Source organism: Condylura cristata, unplaced genomic scaffold, assembly GCF_000260355.1.
Source record: "Condylura cristata isolate star-nosed mole 26May11 unplaced genomic scaffold, ConCri1.0 scaffold00017, whole genome shotgun sequence".
NCBI classification, from domain to species: Eukaryota; Metazoa; Chordata; class Mammalia; order Eulipotyphla; family Talpidae; genus Condylura; species Condylura cristata.
This window is the reverse complement of record NW_004567118.1, coordinates 10747833-10767910: the sequence shown is the minus strand read 5'-3', so window position 1 is coordinate 10767910 and position 20078 is coordinate 10747833. Positions and strand designations below refer to the sequence as shown.

The window sequence follows — 20078 nt, the reverse complement described above, 5'->3', positions numbered from 1 at the left end:
TGGATGCAAAAGGGTGCTGAGATTGGACCCTGCAACCGAGAGGTTCATCATAGGAAACTGGGCCTGCAGCATCAGTTCTAAATAAGTCAGAGAACCACAGAAAACAGCATAATGACACGAACTGGAAGGTTTCTATGAAGAGACAGATCACTGTCCTTCCAGATTCCACAAGCACTGAAAATTCAGTGATCTAACTAAACTAACATAATTAAAATATCAATTGGATACTGAAACATCTTACAGAATTCTTAAGATGGTAGATCTTTTCTTCAAGAAAAGAAGCATCTATTTGGAAATGGGGGGTCTGTCACAGACTTATGTGCTAATGCTTGCTTAGAATCCTACATTCACCTTCAGTGAGTCACTAGGAATGGCTGGTGTCTGTGCAGACAGGAATGCCAATGGGGCTGTCCTCATTTTCCACTTCTAAACAAGCTGTCTTTGACTTAAAAGTTTCTTAGACAAAACATTACATCCAAGAATACATGGTATGGAATTAATATTTAAAAATAAACCCAAGTCTGCTTAATATGTTTCTCCATACAGATTGCTATCACTATAGCTTTGCAATTTCTTTTCTCAAATCATTTCCTTTCAAGAGAATGTCAAGGTAATCGCAGATCAGACACACTTGTAAGAAACAATATGGACAGGCCGCCAGTACGTTGCACTTAGCGCCTCCAGTGGTTACATCTTGCATTAATAGAGTGTAATACCACAACCAAGAAACGTGGCGGACCTTAATACAATCCCACCAGTTTTACAGGCATTCAACAATAAAAAAGGCATAATCTATGAATATACACGACAACCTGGATGGATCCCAAGGGAATTATGCTTAGTGAAAAGAGCCAATAGTAAAAAGAGCTACACTGTATGATAACATTTATATGACAGTCTTGAAATGACAAAATCATAGCAATAGAGAACAGATCCAAGGTTGAGGGTGTTAAGGGAGAGGAAGGAGGGGACTGGTGTGCCTGTAACAGAGCAGCGGGAGGGATCCTGTGAAGAGAGCTTTCAACAGAAAATAAGCTGATAACCAGAAGTCACAATGACTATTTGAAATGGAAATACAGGAGCAGCCTTTTAGAACAGAAAAAAAAGACAAGTAAAAAATATATGTACTTTTTCTTCTTTTTCCCTTGAAAGATGAGATTGGCATCTCAGACTATCGATTAGTGCTAAACTGGAATACCATAAAAATTTCAGAACACAAGGAAAAATAAAAAGGGAGTGGAAACTCATGTCAATTCTAAAAATTATAGGCATTACTATTTCTTTAGTAAATGTACAAAGGAAAAGGATCTCTAAAAGTAGAAAAAGGCGAATTCTTTAGTAATCACGTAGCACTGTTGTTTCTCTTAGATATATTTAATCTGTTTTTAAAGATCCCTCTGTTGTCTCACCCATAAGCCGAGAGAGCACACAGGACAGCTGCACCAGCTGACCAGGATCATATCAACCTCAGCTGTGCACAGAGGAACCTATGCTGATTTTACCTTACATCCGCCTCCTTCATGCCCTCTTCAAGCAGTCAACCTACCCTTAGTACAGGTGCAGGTGAAGCCAACTACAGCTGGGTTTATTTGAACCCAGAGAAGTTGCCAAATGAACAATTTCCCATGTTTCTTTAGGGCAGAGACTGGTTCCGACAAGCTAAATATTTTGGCTTGGGACTGTTCACCAATTCTTTGCTGCCTGAGGTCATAACACTAGGCTGAAAGAAACTTTAAAAACAACTTAAGTGTGAGAGTAAGTTTTAGAAAGTTGTTGATCAAAGGAAGTTGCAGAAGAACGGCCCATACCTGTTAGAACTTGATGGAAAAAAATAACAAGAAGTATAATTTCAGGGGGAACTGTACTCATGATTTCAAATAAGGCTGGGTTACTCTATACTGCCTAAAAGGTCACCAAAGTACTTAGATTTTAGAGAACAGTAGAGGTAATTCGTTACAAAACAGCAAGTATTCTGGTAGCCACACCTGGCTGAAAAAAAAAAAACACTGTGCACCAGATCCTGATGGTGAAAAATAATCCCTTCCTAGCTCTTCTTTCCATTTTCACTTTTTTCTTTTCTCCCTCTCTTTTCCTTTCCCTCATTCCCCCTTTGTTTTTATTGCTTTCTTTTTTTTGGGGGGGGGAGTGGGTGCATTGTGCCAAAGAAAGGTAAATTAATTTCCTAATTTAAAAAGAGCTAATGTACCTTCAAAAGAAGAGATTACACCCCACCCTGGTGGCACAATGGTTAAGGACGCAGCTAGCCACAGCCACTTCAGTGCCAGTATGATTCCAGGCCCCAGAGGTTGATCCACATGGTGCGGCAGACATCTCCTGACCTGCCCGCTGCTCCCTTCAGCAGTGTACTTCATCAGTCGGCCTGTTCTGCTCACTCAGTCTCTCAGCCCCTGCACCTCTGGCATTTGTATGCATAAATAAATCTTTAAAAAAAAAAAAAAAGGAAGAGATTATACTGCTTTTAGGGTCAGGCCACTATTTTAAAATAACTCAATTATGAGTTTCTAACTAAATGAACAAAGGGTATTGGATTGTGTTCGCTTATAATTTGGAAGCAATGGTAACTATCATTGCAAAATAAAATGAAAATCATTTTAGTAGTTTTAAGTTACCTACATATTTAAAAGGATTTATATGGTATTTATTAAATATGAACTGATTTCAAGTCATTATCTTCAAAAAGATACCAAAGAAAGGGGAAGAAATTTTATCAAATTTCATGTAATTTAAGTTTCTGGCCTTTAAAAATTTTTAAAAGAAAGTTACACATACCACCCTCTACTGTAATTTTTAAAGGATCTTTTATTAATTGTGAAAAAAATTAATCTTTGAAAAAATGCAGAGGTAACATTTTTACTAAAGGATGGGAACTCAAACTGTAAGTGCATGCAAGAGGTTTGTCAAAATATTAAAAACAGATTTACCATAAGATACAATAATTCTATTCTGGGGGTATCTGGGGGTCCAAGAATGCAAAAACACTAAATTGAAAGGATATATGCATTCCTGCATTCACTGCAACACTATTCATAATAACCAAGTGATGGAAAAACCTAACTGTCCAATGACAGATGAGCAGATAAAGAACATGCGGGATGTTTATGTGTGCACATGTACAATGGAATACTACCCGGTGATAAAAAGATGAAATCTTGCAATTTGGGGCAACATGAATGGAATTAGAGGGGATAATGTTAAGCTAAATAAATTAAAAAGAGAAAAAAAGTACTGGGTAATTTTACTTATGAGGAATATTGAGAAACAAAACAACGGAACAGACAAAACTAAACCAAAACAAACCCTAGAAATCTGACTGCAGAATTGAGGCCTCAAGAGAGGGAGGTGGAAGTGGAAAGCAAAGGGGGAGGCGACCTAATGGAATGTGGTGTAAGGTTATATTTTGGTGGTGGTGTGTTGTGGTAACAGTTATTGGAAGACCTGTGAACCTATCCCCTAAATTATGCACAGTGTTGTAAACCAATATTACCTTAACAAAAAAAAATGCAATTTAAAAAATAATAATAAAAGGCAGGATGGGGGACAAACTCTATTTGTATAATTGGAAGCCCCTTAAAAAGAATGATATTCTACATACATTAGGAGAGGCTAAATGGTATGTATAGTTCACATACTTTTTTTTTTTTTAAAGATTTATTTATTTGTGCATACAGAGCTGGGGTACAGGCCAGAGGCTCAGGGGTGGTAAGAGGCTTCATCAGAGACAGAGTGGGGAGCAGAACAGGCAGATCTACGAAGTACACTGCTGAGGGGAGCAGCGGGCAGGTCAGGAGAGGTCTGCCACGCCATGTGGTCACCTCCGAGGCAGGCGGGAATCGAACTCATGCGAAAGTGGTTTTAGCTTCTCAGTGCTGTGCTTTAACCCGCTGCACCACCAGGGAGGGCCCAAGTTCACATACTTTTAAAAAAGGAAAGTTTAAAGGTTGATTTATAGTGGTATATTTGAATATTTTAACTTCAAGAGTTTCTGAAATGAATAGCTGTACCAGTAGACAAGTGATTTTGCATAAACGGACGTATAGATATATTCTTGATTATTTTTGCTAAAGTGTAAAATATACATTAAATGTTATGCATTAAATAAGTTCACTCTCAATCTCTTTTGTTTGGTTAAATGCATTATTATAGCCTCTCAGTCACTAAGTTACAAAGCCTTCACTGCTTCTCTGATTATTACTACGTATTCTGTTATTGGCTTACTACCCTTCTGGAATCTTTCATACAAACCCCATTGATATATCTGGTAAAATTCCCCTGAAATTACCCAGCCAAGTCCCCTCATTGTCTATTATCTGGACAAGTACTTCTCACATTTTAAGATATATATATATGTATATATATATACACACACACACATACACTATATATATATATTATACTATATATATTACCTTATATATATCTTAATATTAATTATATATATATATATAACCTAAGAAAAGAAAGAGAACAAAGAATTATTCTCATACTCTTCACCTAGATTCACTTAATTTACCAGGTAGGCCCTGAGACTAAATTTTAATGAAATTCCAGGTGTTGATGACATGGACTACTTTTTTAGTAACAGGGATGTTCTAGATCTACAGCTATATGTAGCTGCATAGATAGCTGAACAAGTGATATATAAGTAGTTGGCTGAATAACTGAATTTTTTATTTAATTGACTTTGCATTAAAATTTAAAAATTTAAAAATTCTTTTTATTACACGAAGTTTGTTATGGTAAAATTATTTTCATGTTAATCACTGCATCACTTAAGATATTAGAGCTGAACTATGTATTGCTTGTGTCAGGCATGTGCGTCATTTGAGCAGGGTAAATTAAGTGTTGTTGTTATTACCAATGAATTCATTTATAAAGTCTTTTCACACACAAATGTAATAGTGCTTATTGGAATATTTTATGTAAACAACATAGGTTATAGTAAATCATAATTGGAAGTAAAATGGATATACTTATTTTTATTAGAATATAATTAAATTTATTCTTTGCATTTAGAAAGGTAGCTATCGAAAAGTTTTAATTAAAAATGAAGACACTGGTATAGAATAAAGTGGAGATGAAGTAATTAGTAATATAATGGGATAATAAAAAGGGACTAGGAGAAGGTGTGTTAGAAAATTCCCTATGAATGCAATTGCAATTTACAAAACTGTTTGTTATGCAAATTTTTTTAAAAACATATAACAGATGAGCAGTATTAGGAGGCATTTCTGCAAGCTGCATGGTAAATTTGTTAAGAAGTATTCTCTAAGTCAAACAAGAACCAATGAAATTAACCATCTGAAATCAGAAGCAAATGTTCACCCTGTAATGTTAGCCAGCTATTAAACTGCTTAGATTTTATAAGGAAAAGAGTAAGCCATTTTTAGAGACAGTATTTTTTTGCTAGATAATAATAATAAAAGGTTGGGAGAGATACTTTATGAAACTGAAAGGTCATCAGTTAAGTCACAAGAAGTTTCCACAGAATACAAGAACTTTCTAACAGTATCAATGATGAACTGACTTCAAAAGTTTGAAAACTCCAAGTACATTTCTTTAACTTTAGGTGAGCCTTGTGACACAGGAGCCAGGCATGCACAGTCTTATTGGACTTCTCAGATTACAAGTTTGTAATCTGTAATCTACAAAAATCAAATTTGTGGTACAGATATTAATTCTTTCACATTTGTTAAAAAAGAAAGGCAGATCAAATAGGTTTTTAGAATCTTTCACACTTGTAGGATTTTAGCTTTAGCTCTGAGTTAGATGAAAAGTACTGGAGAGTTCTAACTTAAATGTGAAAAGGATGTTTCTGTGTTCAGATTACATTATATGGGACTGGGGCAAGGGTTGGAGTAGGCTGATCTGGTAGGAAGTGGTAATTACAACAGACGTAGGAGGTGATGGTGGCTTACCGGGAGTGAGTCGTGAGAAGTGGTAAAATGAAAGGCCAAGAAGTTGGGGTCAGACTGTAGGTAGAATTGATAATTCCCCTATCAAATATATTCAATGGCAGTCCATTGTCTAAACTTTCAGACTGATATTTAAGGAAACCCCTCACCCCCACATCATTCACCAACACTTTCATTTGTCCATGTTTTTCTTACACTCTTGGGCTTTTCATGATGGTGATAAGAAAAAATATGAATCAAAACAACATGTTTTGACAATTTTAAGCTCTTAAGCTCTCAAGTCCTATGAACAAGAGAGTCATCACATTTTTATACACAAAGATAAAAACTTCTAAACAGGTAATAGTGAAGTCCATATATAAAAGAAGGCTTACTTAACTCTACTGACTTAAAGCTAAGTTAGAACTCTCCAGTACTTTTCATCTAACTCAGAGTTAAAGCTAAAATCCTACAAGTGTGAAAGGTTCTAAGAACCCACTTGATCTGCCTTTCTTTAACAAATTTGAAAGAATATCTGTACCACAAATTTGATTTTTGTAGATTATAGCTACAAGCTTGTAATTTGAGAATTTTAAATAAAATTTAAAAAATTTCCCTTTCGTTCACTGATTTTCATGCCATATCCTCTACCTGGATTTTTCTTTCCTTTCTATAACCAGTTCACGTGTTACCTTCTCATAAAATGTATTTTCTCAGCCAGATTTAGGTTTTACTCTTCTAAATCGAATGGCTAACACAGATGATTTCCACCTTTTTTTTTTTTAGCATTTAGTATCTTCATGTATATTCTATTATTTATAATAATGAACATAACAGTTCATACTGATTGATTGCTTACTATTTGTAGTATATTTGTAGTATATAGTTAAACTATGTATATTATTCAATACTTCATATACTCTACTTTGATCATATTATCAGAGTTGTTTTACCAGTGAGTAGACCAAGAAGGCTTACAGAAATAGTACAGAAATAGTTCCCCAATATCAAGAGCAAGTAAGAGGCAGGGTAGGGGCTCAAACCTACCCTCTAACTCCAAAGCCCATTATCTTCTCCACTACTACCGATATAATCCAACATTACTATTGACATTATCCAATAATAATGATGTTAGTATTTTTTATTCTGCTTATTTTTTTTCAACTATGTCCTATCTCTTCCTACTGAATCTTGTTAAATTATGATACATATTAGTCTCATATTATTTATTCAGGTAGACCTGACCTTCCTTAATAACAGAAACTAATCCAATCAGACAAATAAATATAGGAGGGCCTCAAGTGGAAAGAGTAGGTATTGCTAGAAAAAGAAAGCAAAACTGCTTTTCCCTTTAGATTTACATCTCAATTACCCTTAATTTAATTATTACTTATCAACATGTTTGATACTCTAAAGTTTTTGAGTGCCAAGCATTTAGGAGACTAGAGTTGTAATTAAAAATAGAAGAAGAACCCTATACTAATTTATTCAACATGTAAAAATTAACAAAGAAGAATATTAAATGTCTACTTTGGGGATTCAGAAAGCTTGAAAGGAATCATGTTCTTCTAAATAAACCAGAAGGATAAAGAAAAAATATTTAATGGTTCTACTTATAGGAGGAATAAAGGGGGACCAAATTAGGGATCAAGGCAAAAAAATAACAACAATAATAAGACAAAACTGGCAGGCAACCATAAAATAAGAGATATTTTGTGAGGGAGGGGGAAGATAAGGAATCAAAACAGTGGAGAGAAGAGCACAAGGAACTATTGTGATGGTTCACAGGTAAATGCGTGGTGGGGATTTTATTTTTTTTAATAAAATTTTAAAATAAAACTTATCTTTATATTTTTTTTAAAAAAAGAACCTAAAATGTATAGAAGGCTTGGCCATATAAATTGATGTAGGCATTGAAAATGCAGTACTAAAAGATCTAAAAGCCACACCAAAACACACAAAAAAATGTGATCTGAAAATTGGCCAAAAATAAGAGAGCTTATGAACACTTTTTATTTGGCAATAAGTCAAACATATTTAAGAGCTGCAAGAATAGAAAGAGAACAAAGAATTATTCTCATACTCTTCACCTAGAATTACTTAACTCACCAGTCACCTTTTTCTCAACATGTTTGTAAGTAAAAAATAAACCACTCTTGTCAACCACTAATATTTAGAGGTTATTGCTGCTGAGATTCTGCATATTCTCAATCCCTCTCAAACATATTTATATATGTGTGTATATGTCTACGTACACAACTATACACACACAACTTATTTCTTACCCATTTGAGAGTAAGTTACATAACAGGTCTTTATCCCCCAAAATTTTAGTATTTTTCAAGTATTTACTGAATTTAAGTAAATTAACTTGAATTCTATATTCTTTGAATATAATCTACCATCTAAGTGACCCAATAGTGTCATTTATTGCATTTCCCTGTCACAGTGCAGGATCCAAACTAAGGTCATATATATTGTTTTCATCTCTTCACCCTCATTTTTTTTTTTATTAAAGATTTTTATTTATTTGTGCATACAGAACTGGGGTACAGGCCAGAGGCTCAGGGGCTGTGAGAGGCTTTACCAGAGACAGAGTGGGGAACAGAACAGGCAGAATGACGAAGTACACTGCTGAGGGGAGCAGCGGGCAGGTCAGGAGAGGTCTCCCACGCCATATGGTCACCTCCGGGGCAAGCGGGAATTGAACTCATGCAGAAGCGTCTTTAGATTCTCAGTGCTGTGTTTTAACCCACTGCGCCACCAGGGAGGGCCTCTTCACCCTCTTTTAAACTGGAAATTTTTTATTGCCTTCCTTTCTGCTATTATTTTCCCCCTATGGTGCTGACATTTCTGATGAATACAATACCCTACTCACATACACACACCTTTATAAAAAATAACTGTCCCTTACTTCAGTATTGTTCAATGCTTCCTTAGGTCAGATTTTGGTTTATACATTCTCAGCCATGAAAATACACAGGTGACGTCTCCTTTTAAGGCCCACATATGGAATCACAAAGTCCATTGCTCTTCGCTAGCATTACCAATTTTTAACACCAGTCAAGAAGCTTGTTTGATTTTACTACTGTAAAATTACTACTTTTCTCTCACAATAAATAAGCAGTTTATAGAGAGCCACTTTAAAATCACATGGCATGCAAATGATCAATTCTTAAAATTTCCCCTCAGATTTCATATCTCATGATTCTATTTTGAGTCAGTCTTTACTAAAATAGATGCAAATTGCTGACTTCCCAAATCTGGCAACTTCTCTGTAGCTTCCAGTCAACACTCAAAAGTCTATAATTAGCAAGAGTCCTCCTTTCTTCCTTTTAATTAACTAATTAATAAATTATACTATTTATTGATAGTATAAACTCATGAATTACTACTTTTTTCCCCAAAGGCATATAATTCTTTATTGTATTTAGTTATTTTGGTGTTCAAGTGCTTCCAGATTTGATCAGAGGGAGCCCCTTCAAACTGGTTCCTTAAGATTTGCACCAGGGGCTCTCCTTGGTGGTGCAACGGGTTAAAGCACCACATTAGGAAGCTCTCCTAAGCCACTGCAGCACAAGTTCAATCCCCAGCCAGGGAGCTGACCCACATGGTGTGGCAGACCAATTCTGACCTGTCCACTGCTCCCTCAGCAGTGTACTTTGTCAACCTGCCTGTTCTGCTCCCCACTCTGTCTGGTGAATCTTCTCACTCACCACACCTCTGGCCTATACCCCAGTTCTGTAAGCATAAATAAATAAATGAATATTAAAAAACACACAAAAAAAGATTTGTACCAGTCATTTTGAACACTTCTTTATTTTCTGGCATATGATGTTCTAGACTAATCTTACACTCATTTTCTCCCAGCCCTGAAGTCGGTGATATCTAAAAAAATCTGGGTTCCTTTTAGTATCTGGACACTTTGATATGCCACGTGGTACGTCTGCTTCTTGGCTGTTTCAGCTGAAAACTGAGCTGGGGAATATACATATATGCATACAGATATACATATACACATACACACACATATACATGTACACATACACAAACATATTTTAGAAATGATGTGTTCATATCAGACCTCCAATTCCAGGCTGCCCCACAGGAATCTTTCTTTACTTTCTTCATTCTATTCTGTCTTTGCTTTTTGCTGAGATTTCAACAACAATCAACACATTTGCCAAGACCTATAAAATATCCTACAGTAGTTCAGAATTGCTTTGGTCATACCTCTGTAACAACCACAAAACAAACACTACAGAAGTCTTAAGGTTTGTCTCCAGTTCTTTTCCACTCTATTCTAAATTGTCCAACACTCAACGTATATATGATCATAAGTTACTTCAATGGGTTCTTTTTCCTTTCATGTGATTATGGCATATATTTGAAATACAAAGTTTTATTTTTGATTATGGCATACATTTGAAATACAGTCTGCTTTATTTTTAAGTTTATTTTCCCTGTCCTATCTTTGATTTTGTTATATATCTTGTGAATGTGTAGAATGTGAACATTCACCTAAAATACCTTCAATAGTGTTTTTAGAGGGGTGTGACTCTCTCCTTTATCTCACCAACTCACAGTGGAGATAACCTAGCTCACTGTTGGGTAATTTATCCTTCTTTTGTAAACATAAACAGATTTGTAGTTTCTCTTGTTTACAAAAGATAGCATTCTAGCTAGCTAGCTATCTTTATCTATCTACATTCCTTCTACCTTGCTTTCTTAACTTGATAGTAAGTCCTGGAAATCATTGCATATTACTTAGTAGATACTGTTCTTATTCTTTTGTGCAGTGACACTTCTCTATTCTATGTATATATCATAGTGTATTCAGTCAATTACCTAGGTTGAGAGATTAAAGTAGGTCACAATATTTTCTATTTACAAATGATACTGCAATAACTACCATGCATATATACTATAATATTATTGGTAGACAGATTATTAGAAGTGAGATTGTCAGGCTGATGGGTAAACACACACATAGATTTGTTAGAAATGCCAAATATCTTAGGGGTGCACCATTTTGCATTCCCACTAGCAATGTTTCAGAATGTTTTAAAACAGCCTTGCCAGAAATATACTGTCAAGCGTTTGAATTTTTGTTAATCTGATGGGTCAGAAATTACATTAGCATAGTTATTTTTTAAAGAATTTGAATGAGGAAGAATTCACATATAATAAAATTGACAGTTATACACTTTGAAAACTTTGCTTAACCTATGATTACAAAAATTTCTTCTAAAAATTAATAGTTTTAGTTATTATGTTTAGAACTATAATCTATTCAGTTAGTTTTTGAGAATGATATGAATTAGGGATTGAGATTATTTTTTTGTCACACAAGTATTTCTTATTCTAGCACCATGTGTTGTAGCAAACTTCTTTTCCCCACCGAATTGTCTGTGAACCATTTCCAAATATCAAGTGACTGCAAATGAGTCAATTCCCCTAATGCTGGATTGTTCCACACTAAAGTTCTAAAATAGGAAATTTAGTTCATCATTTAGCTCCTCCAAGATGAACAGTGTGTCTGACTGGCCTCCCTAGTTCCTTTAGCAGCTGCTTATTGTAGAATGTGCTGCTGGTTTTAGAGCTGATTTGTATCATCCATCAGTTCCTTACATATCATTACTAGAAGCTTGAAGACCTAACTCACTGTAGATTTAACTGGTATTTCTCTCTCTCTCTCTCTTTTTTTTGAGGGGGTGAATTTTCCATTCCCATTTTAGGACCATTTTCTAAGCAATTTTTCGGTTCACTGCAACTGTTAAAAGTTCTGATTATTATTTGTATCTATGTATGAATTTGGGTTCTGTACATTAATTTTATATAGTGCTAGCTTGGGAATTAAGTTGGTTGTATCACTGACTATCCAAGGTTTTCTGGGTGACTTATGTCGTTTGCATGAGAAAGTCTTATTTTTTTCTTCATTTCATATGTCCCAAGCTGCTTGCTTGTCTATTCACATTTTGTTTGTGTGTGCTATTTTCCTCAGTCTTAGGCATCAAATGTTATACTTGCTTCAAGAAAAGAGTTTAAAATTTTTCTCTCTTTTTTTTTTTAATATTTTGAAGTCTTTTATGTAACTTTGGATTTGATTGCCAAAGTATGGTAAAATTTCCCTATGAAACTATCTGGTCTGGTCCTTTTCTGTAGGATAGTTTAATAACTTCACTTCTCTGTTGAACTGGGGTCAGTTTGGTTAGGCAACATTTTGCTAAGGAAATATCTTCTTTTAATAGATGTGTTACTCATGTTAACTAAGATGATTTATGTTTGGCCTCAATTCCATCGAATTGTTTTTTTTTTTTTAATGATTGTGCACATTCTATTTATTGTGTTTATTTTGTGTGCCCTTTTGCCTAAAATTTTGTTTTCTTATTTAAGGTCTGTATTTTTATCCTGCCTTTGCGTTTTTACTTTTCATATAGAGTCTGAAATCCCCTCCATTTTTATCTAGTCTTTTCACTATCTGATCATTGACAACTGTCCTTATAGAAGAGAATGATTATTTTCCCTTTATCCTCTTATTTTTTAAATGATATTCATCTACTACTACCTTTCACTACCTTATCAAAACAGAATGTTCATTATCTAATTATCTATTTTCCCTTTTTTTCTCTTATCCTCCTAATTTTTTTTAAATGTATGTTTTGATTTTTTTTTCTTTTTTTGGGTAGGCATATATTATTTCTACATTCTCTTACTCCTAAACTCACTCTCATTTTATGCTCAGCTATACAATAATATATATGAAATGCTCATTGTTTGAAACTTCTGCCAAATTATTCCAGTCATGAAACACATCCTTTCTTAGATTCCTTAGGAATACCACCTGTAAGCACTATTCCCTAAATTCTGGCATATTCCAAGCAGCTTTTCTATGGCCTTCATATTTGAAAGTTAGATAGGTAGTATACAATATGCCTAATTTACATTTTCTGTTGATTTCTTGAAAATGCTTCTCTAGTATTACTGTACTTTGCATGCTGTGTGGGAAGGCTAATGAAGGGCTAATTCTACTTTCTTATAAACTGCAAGATCTTTTAATTTAGAAGTTCTATACATTCTTTTCTCTATTTTTAAAGTTTAATAGTTTCATTTGGATATGCCCTAGAGTTGACCTTGACAAGTCAAACTACTCTACTTCCCAATTATAGATTCTGGTCTTTTATTGTAACTGAACGTTTTTCTTGGATTACAGTTTAAAATGTTAAGTGCTATTCAGTTTGCATTTAATTCTTCAATAACCTCTTACTTCTTGGCTTATTTTATTTTTCTGATTTTCTTCAGTGGTTCCTCACTTGAGTAATTTCTTGCTGGGTAGCTTGTTCATTTTTGAAATAATGTTGTCTTTTACTTCTATTTCTTTCCCAAACGTTATGAACTCTGATTTCATTTCTTCCTGATTTTTTTTTTTTTTTTGGTCAATTTCTGTCTAAGTTTTAAAATTTCTCAGTGAGATTTGCTTTTCTTAGTAACAAAATGCTTACTTGTGAATATTTGAGTTTGGAGTGTTATGTCACAGTTTACTTCAGCTTGCAGTTGAATTGTTTTGGAAAGTTTTCATAAAGAGGAAAGTGTTAATAATTCATACTGGCTGATTTTTATTGTTGTTTTGTAATGATGAGAACAGATTCTCCCCCCCTACACTTTTTTCTTTCTGAGAAAGAGTTCTTAGTTCAACAGCACCCTCTTCTGTGCAATGTCTTTTATGGATCAGGTTGCTGATGGTCAAGGGGCACAGTAAATGGAGAGAATTGATGTTTCTTATTTATCTTTCATTTCTGCAAGATCCTTTATTTCCCTCACTTATTTCCTTTTTCTCTTCTTACCCTGTCTCCAAAGAATATCACTTCTATATTTGGTTCTCCCCAGAAGCAATGATTCTATAAGGTCACCACATGTGCTGTGCATACTTTCAAGTGCTGAGAACAACCGAATCCTGATCTGTAGCATTAACTGTTGCATTTCTCTTTCTGGGGTGATTTTATTTGTTATCTAATTACTCTGTTTCTTCTTAGTCGTTTAAGTCACACTTCCTATGTCTACTGTATCCAGCTTTCAGCGGCAGACAAGCGACTAGTCTTTGTTGGGGTTTTCATAGTCTTTTATATGTACTTGGAAGGTTGTAGTGTTTTCTGCTCATGTTGAAGATATGGAAGCTATATAGCCTTATTTGTAGATTTTATGCTTTCTGGGAGTTGCATGGGAGATGGTCAACATCAGGACATTGTCAATGATACCTAGCAATGTTGTTTTAATTTTCTACTCATTTGCTATTTTAAAACTATTTTATGATAATGCCATTATAAATGTTTTGTTTTAAGCTCCCTAAAAATTTTTGAAGACTTATGCAGAGTAAATTTTCTTTTCTATTACTAAAAGTAAATGTAAAAAATATTCTGCATTGGGAGTTTTTTGTTCTTACAGGTTTGTTTTTTCTTTCAGTAAAATGAGGTATGAGAAAGAGAAGAAAATGGGAAAAGGTAAGTAAAAGGGAAGGCAAAGAAAACAAAATAGAGCAGCAATGAAACATCATTTAATTTCAGTCCATGGATCTCTGATTTTGAAAGCATTTTTAAAGAGTAGTTTTAACATCTAAGCTATAAAAGCAAGCCTTCAACACAGATGTAGCCCTTTAGTGTGAGTGCTTTTAAGATGTAGACATTTTGTACTATATTTTTTACATTGGTAAGCTCTTGGATATTATAAATCATCCTTGCTTTATATGCTATCTGTTTACACATGCACAGAACACATGTATACCATACTGACTTACTTGTTTCACAATCTGGAGTTCTTCTGTTAATTGTTTCCTTTGTTTTTCTGATTCAAACAATTTTTCCTGTATTAAAAAAATCACTGAATTAGTAACTTGTTATGAAGCTATCGATGGATAGCTTTTTCATGCTTTACGTCAAAACTTTTAAATTCCCCTACCATCCCAGTGCTGTAATCTGAAAATGGTGTCCCAGTTATTTTACAGCCTTTCTACATGACATTTAGAAGTGATCAGCTATTTCCTATGTTAGTGTGATAGAAATATATTTTCTGTTTATTTCACAAGGTAGCCATTTTGTAAACTCTCAATATCTGGAGTACAAAAGAAAGAACATGTGTAAATACAAACTGTAGTTTGGGTAATAGCTATCATCACCAAAGAACCCAGAAATTGAAAAGCATTATTTACATTGGTAAGCTGTGGAGTATTATGAAACATCCTTAATTTTTATTGTATGAAAGTATTCTTCCAAGTGAGAAGTAAAGGTTTCTTATTGTACTAAACATGACATATACAATTGGGCTGAGTGCTATCTTCCTAATTTAATCTACTCTTCAAAGATTATTTAAAAAATGAAGACATGGCTGCTTTAACCAAAATATGAAATAATAATTGTTAAGGTAGAAAAATGATTTACATGCAAATCAAATATTATTTTTGAACTTAAAATTAATTTAAACATATGCCTTAAAATGTTGAATTTTGTAAAGCATATCATAAATAAATCCACATTTATTGCTAAAATTAGAAATACTAAGAGTAATTTAATAACCATTTTCCTCTAGAGCATAGGAACTGCTTCAAGATTAAATGGAATAGTATATTCATAGCAACATTGTAATGTTATGAGAAGCAACCTGCTTTCTGGTGTATTTCAGCTCATTTTGCCTAAGAAATGAAATGACAGTGACGAAGACGAACATAACACAGCAATCTAAGGAATCTTCCAGAGACCAGCAGTGACGGTGCTGGCTCATGCTCAGCAAGTCAACCTCACTCTTTATGTTCTAGTTGTTTATGTTTGTAAGTGATAAATAGGTCGATTTTCATTCAGCTTTGGAAACAGTGGCATTGTAAATTCTGCAGGAAGGCTTCACGTTAAGCTAAGTCTACTGTAGTTTTAAAAATCATTTTTACAAAGTGAAAATTAGCCATTGGCATCAAGTTTTTATTTGTCCCTCCAGTCTGACAGGCAGAATAGAGATATCACAGAATAACAGGAAGAGATGAGAGACTATCTACACATCTATGAACTTTATTTAACAACTTCTGTTATTTTTCTATGTATGTATAATACAAATGGAAAAGCTTAAGACATAAAACATCATCTTAAGTGAAATATCTGCTCTATATATTCTTTTGTATCTTGAAGCACATGGTGCTTATTCAGTTGGCAGGGTTTCAGAAAAGGTAAGTATAAAACATAAAATATATTTTACTGAGAATTTAGGTATTATCACTTTAGGATGCATTCAGCTATAGTTTATAAATTTTAAGTGTGTATACAAATTTATTGAATAGCTCCTCAGGGTAACCATGTTTAAATGTAACATTAATATAGCTTTAAGTTAAAATTCTAATAATTAATACTGATATTCAAGTACAAAACTAAAACACATCACTTATTTTAATAATAGCAAACCCTAGAAGCTGAAAAGGATATCAGAGTCTCTACAAAGTCAGATGAACCATAAAATTTAAAAGTTATTATACAGGTATCTCATATAGAAAATGCTACCTTGCCATGAAAAAAAAAAACTGGAGTTGTTTTCTAAGAGAATATGAGGGATTTATCAATTTCTTTTGAGAACTAAATTAATACTTTTCATCTTAATTGTCATGCCAAAAAAAAACCAATAAAAATAGTGGCATCAAAGTCATAAAAGGAAGCACAATAAATATTTTGGTACTAGTGGAATATTTATATACATTTGAAAGGGATATGAATTGGTTAACCTTTTGAAAGGAAATTGAGTAGCATAAGATGTTTCTATATCCTTTGATAAAGCAATTCAAAACTCACAAATTTATTCAATTTGAACTATTACAATTGTTCAACTGATCAAAAATATAACTACAAAACTATTTATGGTGAAACTATTTTTAATAATGAGAAGTTGGAAATAGCCTAAATATCCATCAATAGGAAACTGGCCAAAAAATCTAGAATTTGACAGGTTTGTACACATTAACTTGAAAATAATAATGCTAATGTGAAAGTCAAAATACATATATATATTAAAAAAATAGGTGGTTGGGTACATAAGAAACTGAAAGAATAAACATGGTATATTTAGTCAGAGCTTCCTCAAGAGTTTAGATTTAAAAACTAAGGTGGTAAGTAAATTTCATTCTTTTCTCTTATTAAAGATATTGCTTTAATAAAAAATAAACAATGAAAATTCATTTATTTAAGAAAATAATTAAAAATAATTTAGAAACATATTCCCACCGTGAATTAATAGTAAATCAAGTAGGTAAGCTGCTGTTCTTAAAGATTTGGAAAATATCAAGGGTTTTGTACAAAATTAGAATAGCATTTAAATTTGATATTTTACTTAAAAAAATGAAACTATGTAAAGAGAATCAAACTCTTAAGGTACATTTAGGATTGACTATGTGCTTTTTCTTTCCTAAGTCACACTGCCTTAATTCTAAATTATGTTAACAAAACAAGATGTCCCTGAATCATAAACACGAACGTGGGAGAAATGTATTTCCCAATGAACAGCTGAAGATCCAAAATTGTCATAGTTTCCTTTGTTGGCTCCTCATCTAATCTTTTTTGGCTTCACACCCTAGCCACAAATGTGAGAAGAAGAAAAAAAAGTGACAAGTAGCCAGAGATCAGAAGATATGAACAAAACCTACTGTATGCACTGAAACTTATCTGAATAATGTAAATATAAATAATAAGTGTGTGAACCAAAAATTAACTGTTGGAATGTGAACTAAAGAAAAATTCAGGCCTCCCTGGTGGCACAGGGGTTAGATAATTTCAGAGCTATCAAGCTACAGCCAGTCACTGCAGCATGAGTTCAATCCCTGGCCAGGGAGCTGACCCATGTGGTGCAGCAGAACTAGCCTGTCTCACCCGCTGCTCCCCTCAGCAGTGTATTCAGTAGACCTGCCTATTCTGCTTCCCACTCTGTCTCTGGTGAATCTTCTCACCAGCCCCCCGCTCCCCCGCACCTCCTGCCTAGACCACAGTTCCTGTATGTATAGATAAATAAAAAGAAATATTAAAAAGAAATTAAATTTCAAATAATTCTATATTAATAACCAATATCAATTGATATTAATATTAAATTGCTTGATTGCATATTCTCTTGTTAAAAATAAAACTAAGCTCTACTAAGCTACTAAGCTCAGAACTCAAAATACATCATTTTCTTTTGTTCTTTTTTTCTTAAAAAAAATGTAAAGGAGCTAATTTGGAGATTACCTTAAGTCTATTCACTTCTTCCAATGCATCCTTTTTTTCACGCTTAAGTCTCTCCATTTCATCTGCCTCTAAAGAATCACAGTGAAGGAGCTGTCAATATTAAAATACAAAAGGTATGCATTAGCTACTAATTATAAGAAATAACATAAAAATTCTTTTTGGTGAGTCTTCAGCTTTTCCATTCTAATAAATATTTGGGAATCAGATGATTGTTTTTAAACAGAATTTAGATTATTATAAAGTATATACTCTCTGTTGTTATCTTTGTGATTCTTATTTGCACAATACAACTTTCCTTAGAAGTCTAAATGTTTATAATGTCAAAAAAGACTTTACTGGGAACACAGTGGACTGTGGTGGTAGACTGCAGGTGCTTTGGTGGTGGGTGACCATGGCAATAACACCTGAGGGAGGATACTGTAGTACTACCAAAACGCAGACATGCAAACCTACTTCACCTCAATTTAAAGAAAGATTTCATGAGTTATGAACATAGGCTATTCCCTGAAACATCCACTCCAAATACGTGGTTTCTAAGGCTAGTAAAATGTTGGACATTATTAAACAAGGCAGTTTACATGAACCCAGTTAAAGTCTACTAGTCAATTATGTGTCTTCTTTTACTTAAACAATGTAATGTAACAGTTAAGTGGCTTAAAAAGATTCCTGCACAGAACTGTGATTGAAGATATTAGTAATTCATGTGAATGTGAGTAACAACAGGATAGCAGAAATGACATTTTTTTTAAATAACTTCTCCATGATTTATTTTATAGTTAATTACAAGGTAAAATGACAATCTTATCAGAGATAAAAATCCAAGTTCCAATTATAGTCATCTTCTAATATTTAGGAGTTATAACAGAATTTTTAAATAATAAAATATAATTTAAAGGATTAAGTGGAGATATCTTTGGGTTCAAAAGAGTACTTCAGTTAGGAAAAGTGATTCAGAGTAGGAAAGCAATACAAATTATTAGTCGCTTACCATGTGCAGCTACAGTGCTAAAACACATGTCTGTATAGATATGTGCAATATAATATAGTTGCTATAATCTTATCTCCATTTTACAGTTGAGGAAAAGAGCTCAAAATGTTAGTAACTTGTCTTAAGGTTTCATAGCTTATAAATGGCCACCTTATCACAAACAATTTACTTCTGATATAGCTATTCAATTGTGTTTCACTTATTAAAATTTTGGGGGTAAACTGAGTTAACAAGAACCGAAATGTGAAACGCCCATATTAGGGGATTTACAACACTTTTCTGTGATTTTAAGATGATCCATTCGTGATATCTGATCACTGTGGTGAACTCATCAGATGACGAGAAGCTGAAGTCTATCACATCATAAGTGTAGGCTCCAAACTTGCTTTTTCTGTGTGTAACCTTGTACAGCCGCAGTAGCAATGACTAGAGTCATAGTGAGTTAATTAGATATTTTTGGTTCTAAACAGTAATATACTTATATGTATATATTTTGTAAAATCTATATACTTTGGTATGCCATATTTTTCCCAAACCAAAAGATGTTTGGTCAATTAAACAGAAGTAGCACAGATATACACGAACTTAGCAATTACCCCTTAAAAGATAGCATCTCAAAATCAGATGAAAGGATGAGGAAAAGAAGCTCATACAAAAGATACATGCTTGTGCTTTACAGTTCTAATTATTATAATGTTCAAGAACAAGCAAAAGAAAACTACGCTGATAGAAATCAGGACAGTGTGAAGGTGGCCGCGATGGCTGGTTGGGAAGGTGGCATGAAAGAGGCTTTTGAGTGAGATCACACATGAAAGTCGTACACTTGATGTTTTTCTACTTTATTGTGTGCTTTATAATTCAATAAAAGTATATTTTAAATATATTAAAGAAAAAAGAAGCCATCTTTAACAGTCAAAAAGAGGAAACACAAAAGTAAAA

The 20078-nt window shown here is 33.6% G+C and overlaps 1 protein-coding gene across 1 annotated transcript in view; it reads right to left on the bottom strand.

Moving 5' to 3' along the window:
- The window catches only part of STXBP4 (syntaxin binding protein 4), a 125913-nt gene that overhangs the window by 65600 nt on the left and 40235 nt on the right, over positions 1-20078 (bottom strand). Inside the window, exons 11-12 of the mRNA XM_004684393.2 lie at positions 18152-18241; positions 14704-14769 (exon numbers count right to left, since the gene is read on the bottom strand). Of these exons, the coding sequence (XP_004684450.1) occupies positions 14704-14769; positions 18152-18241 (156 nt within the window). The remainder of the gene's footprint in view (positions 1-14703; positions 14770-18151; positions 18242-20078) is intronic.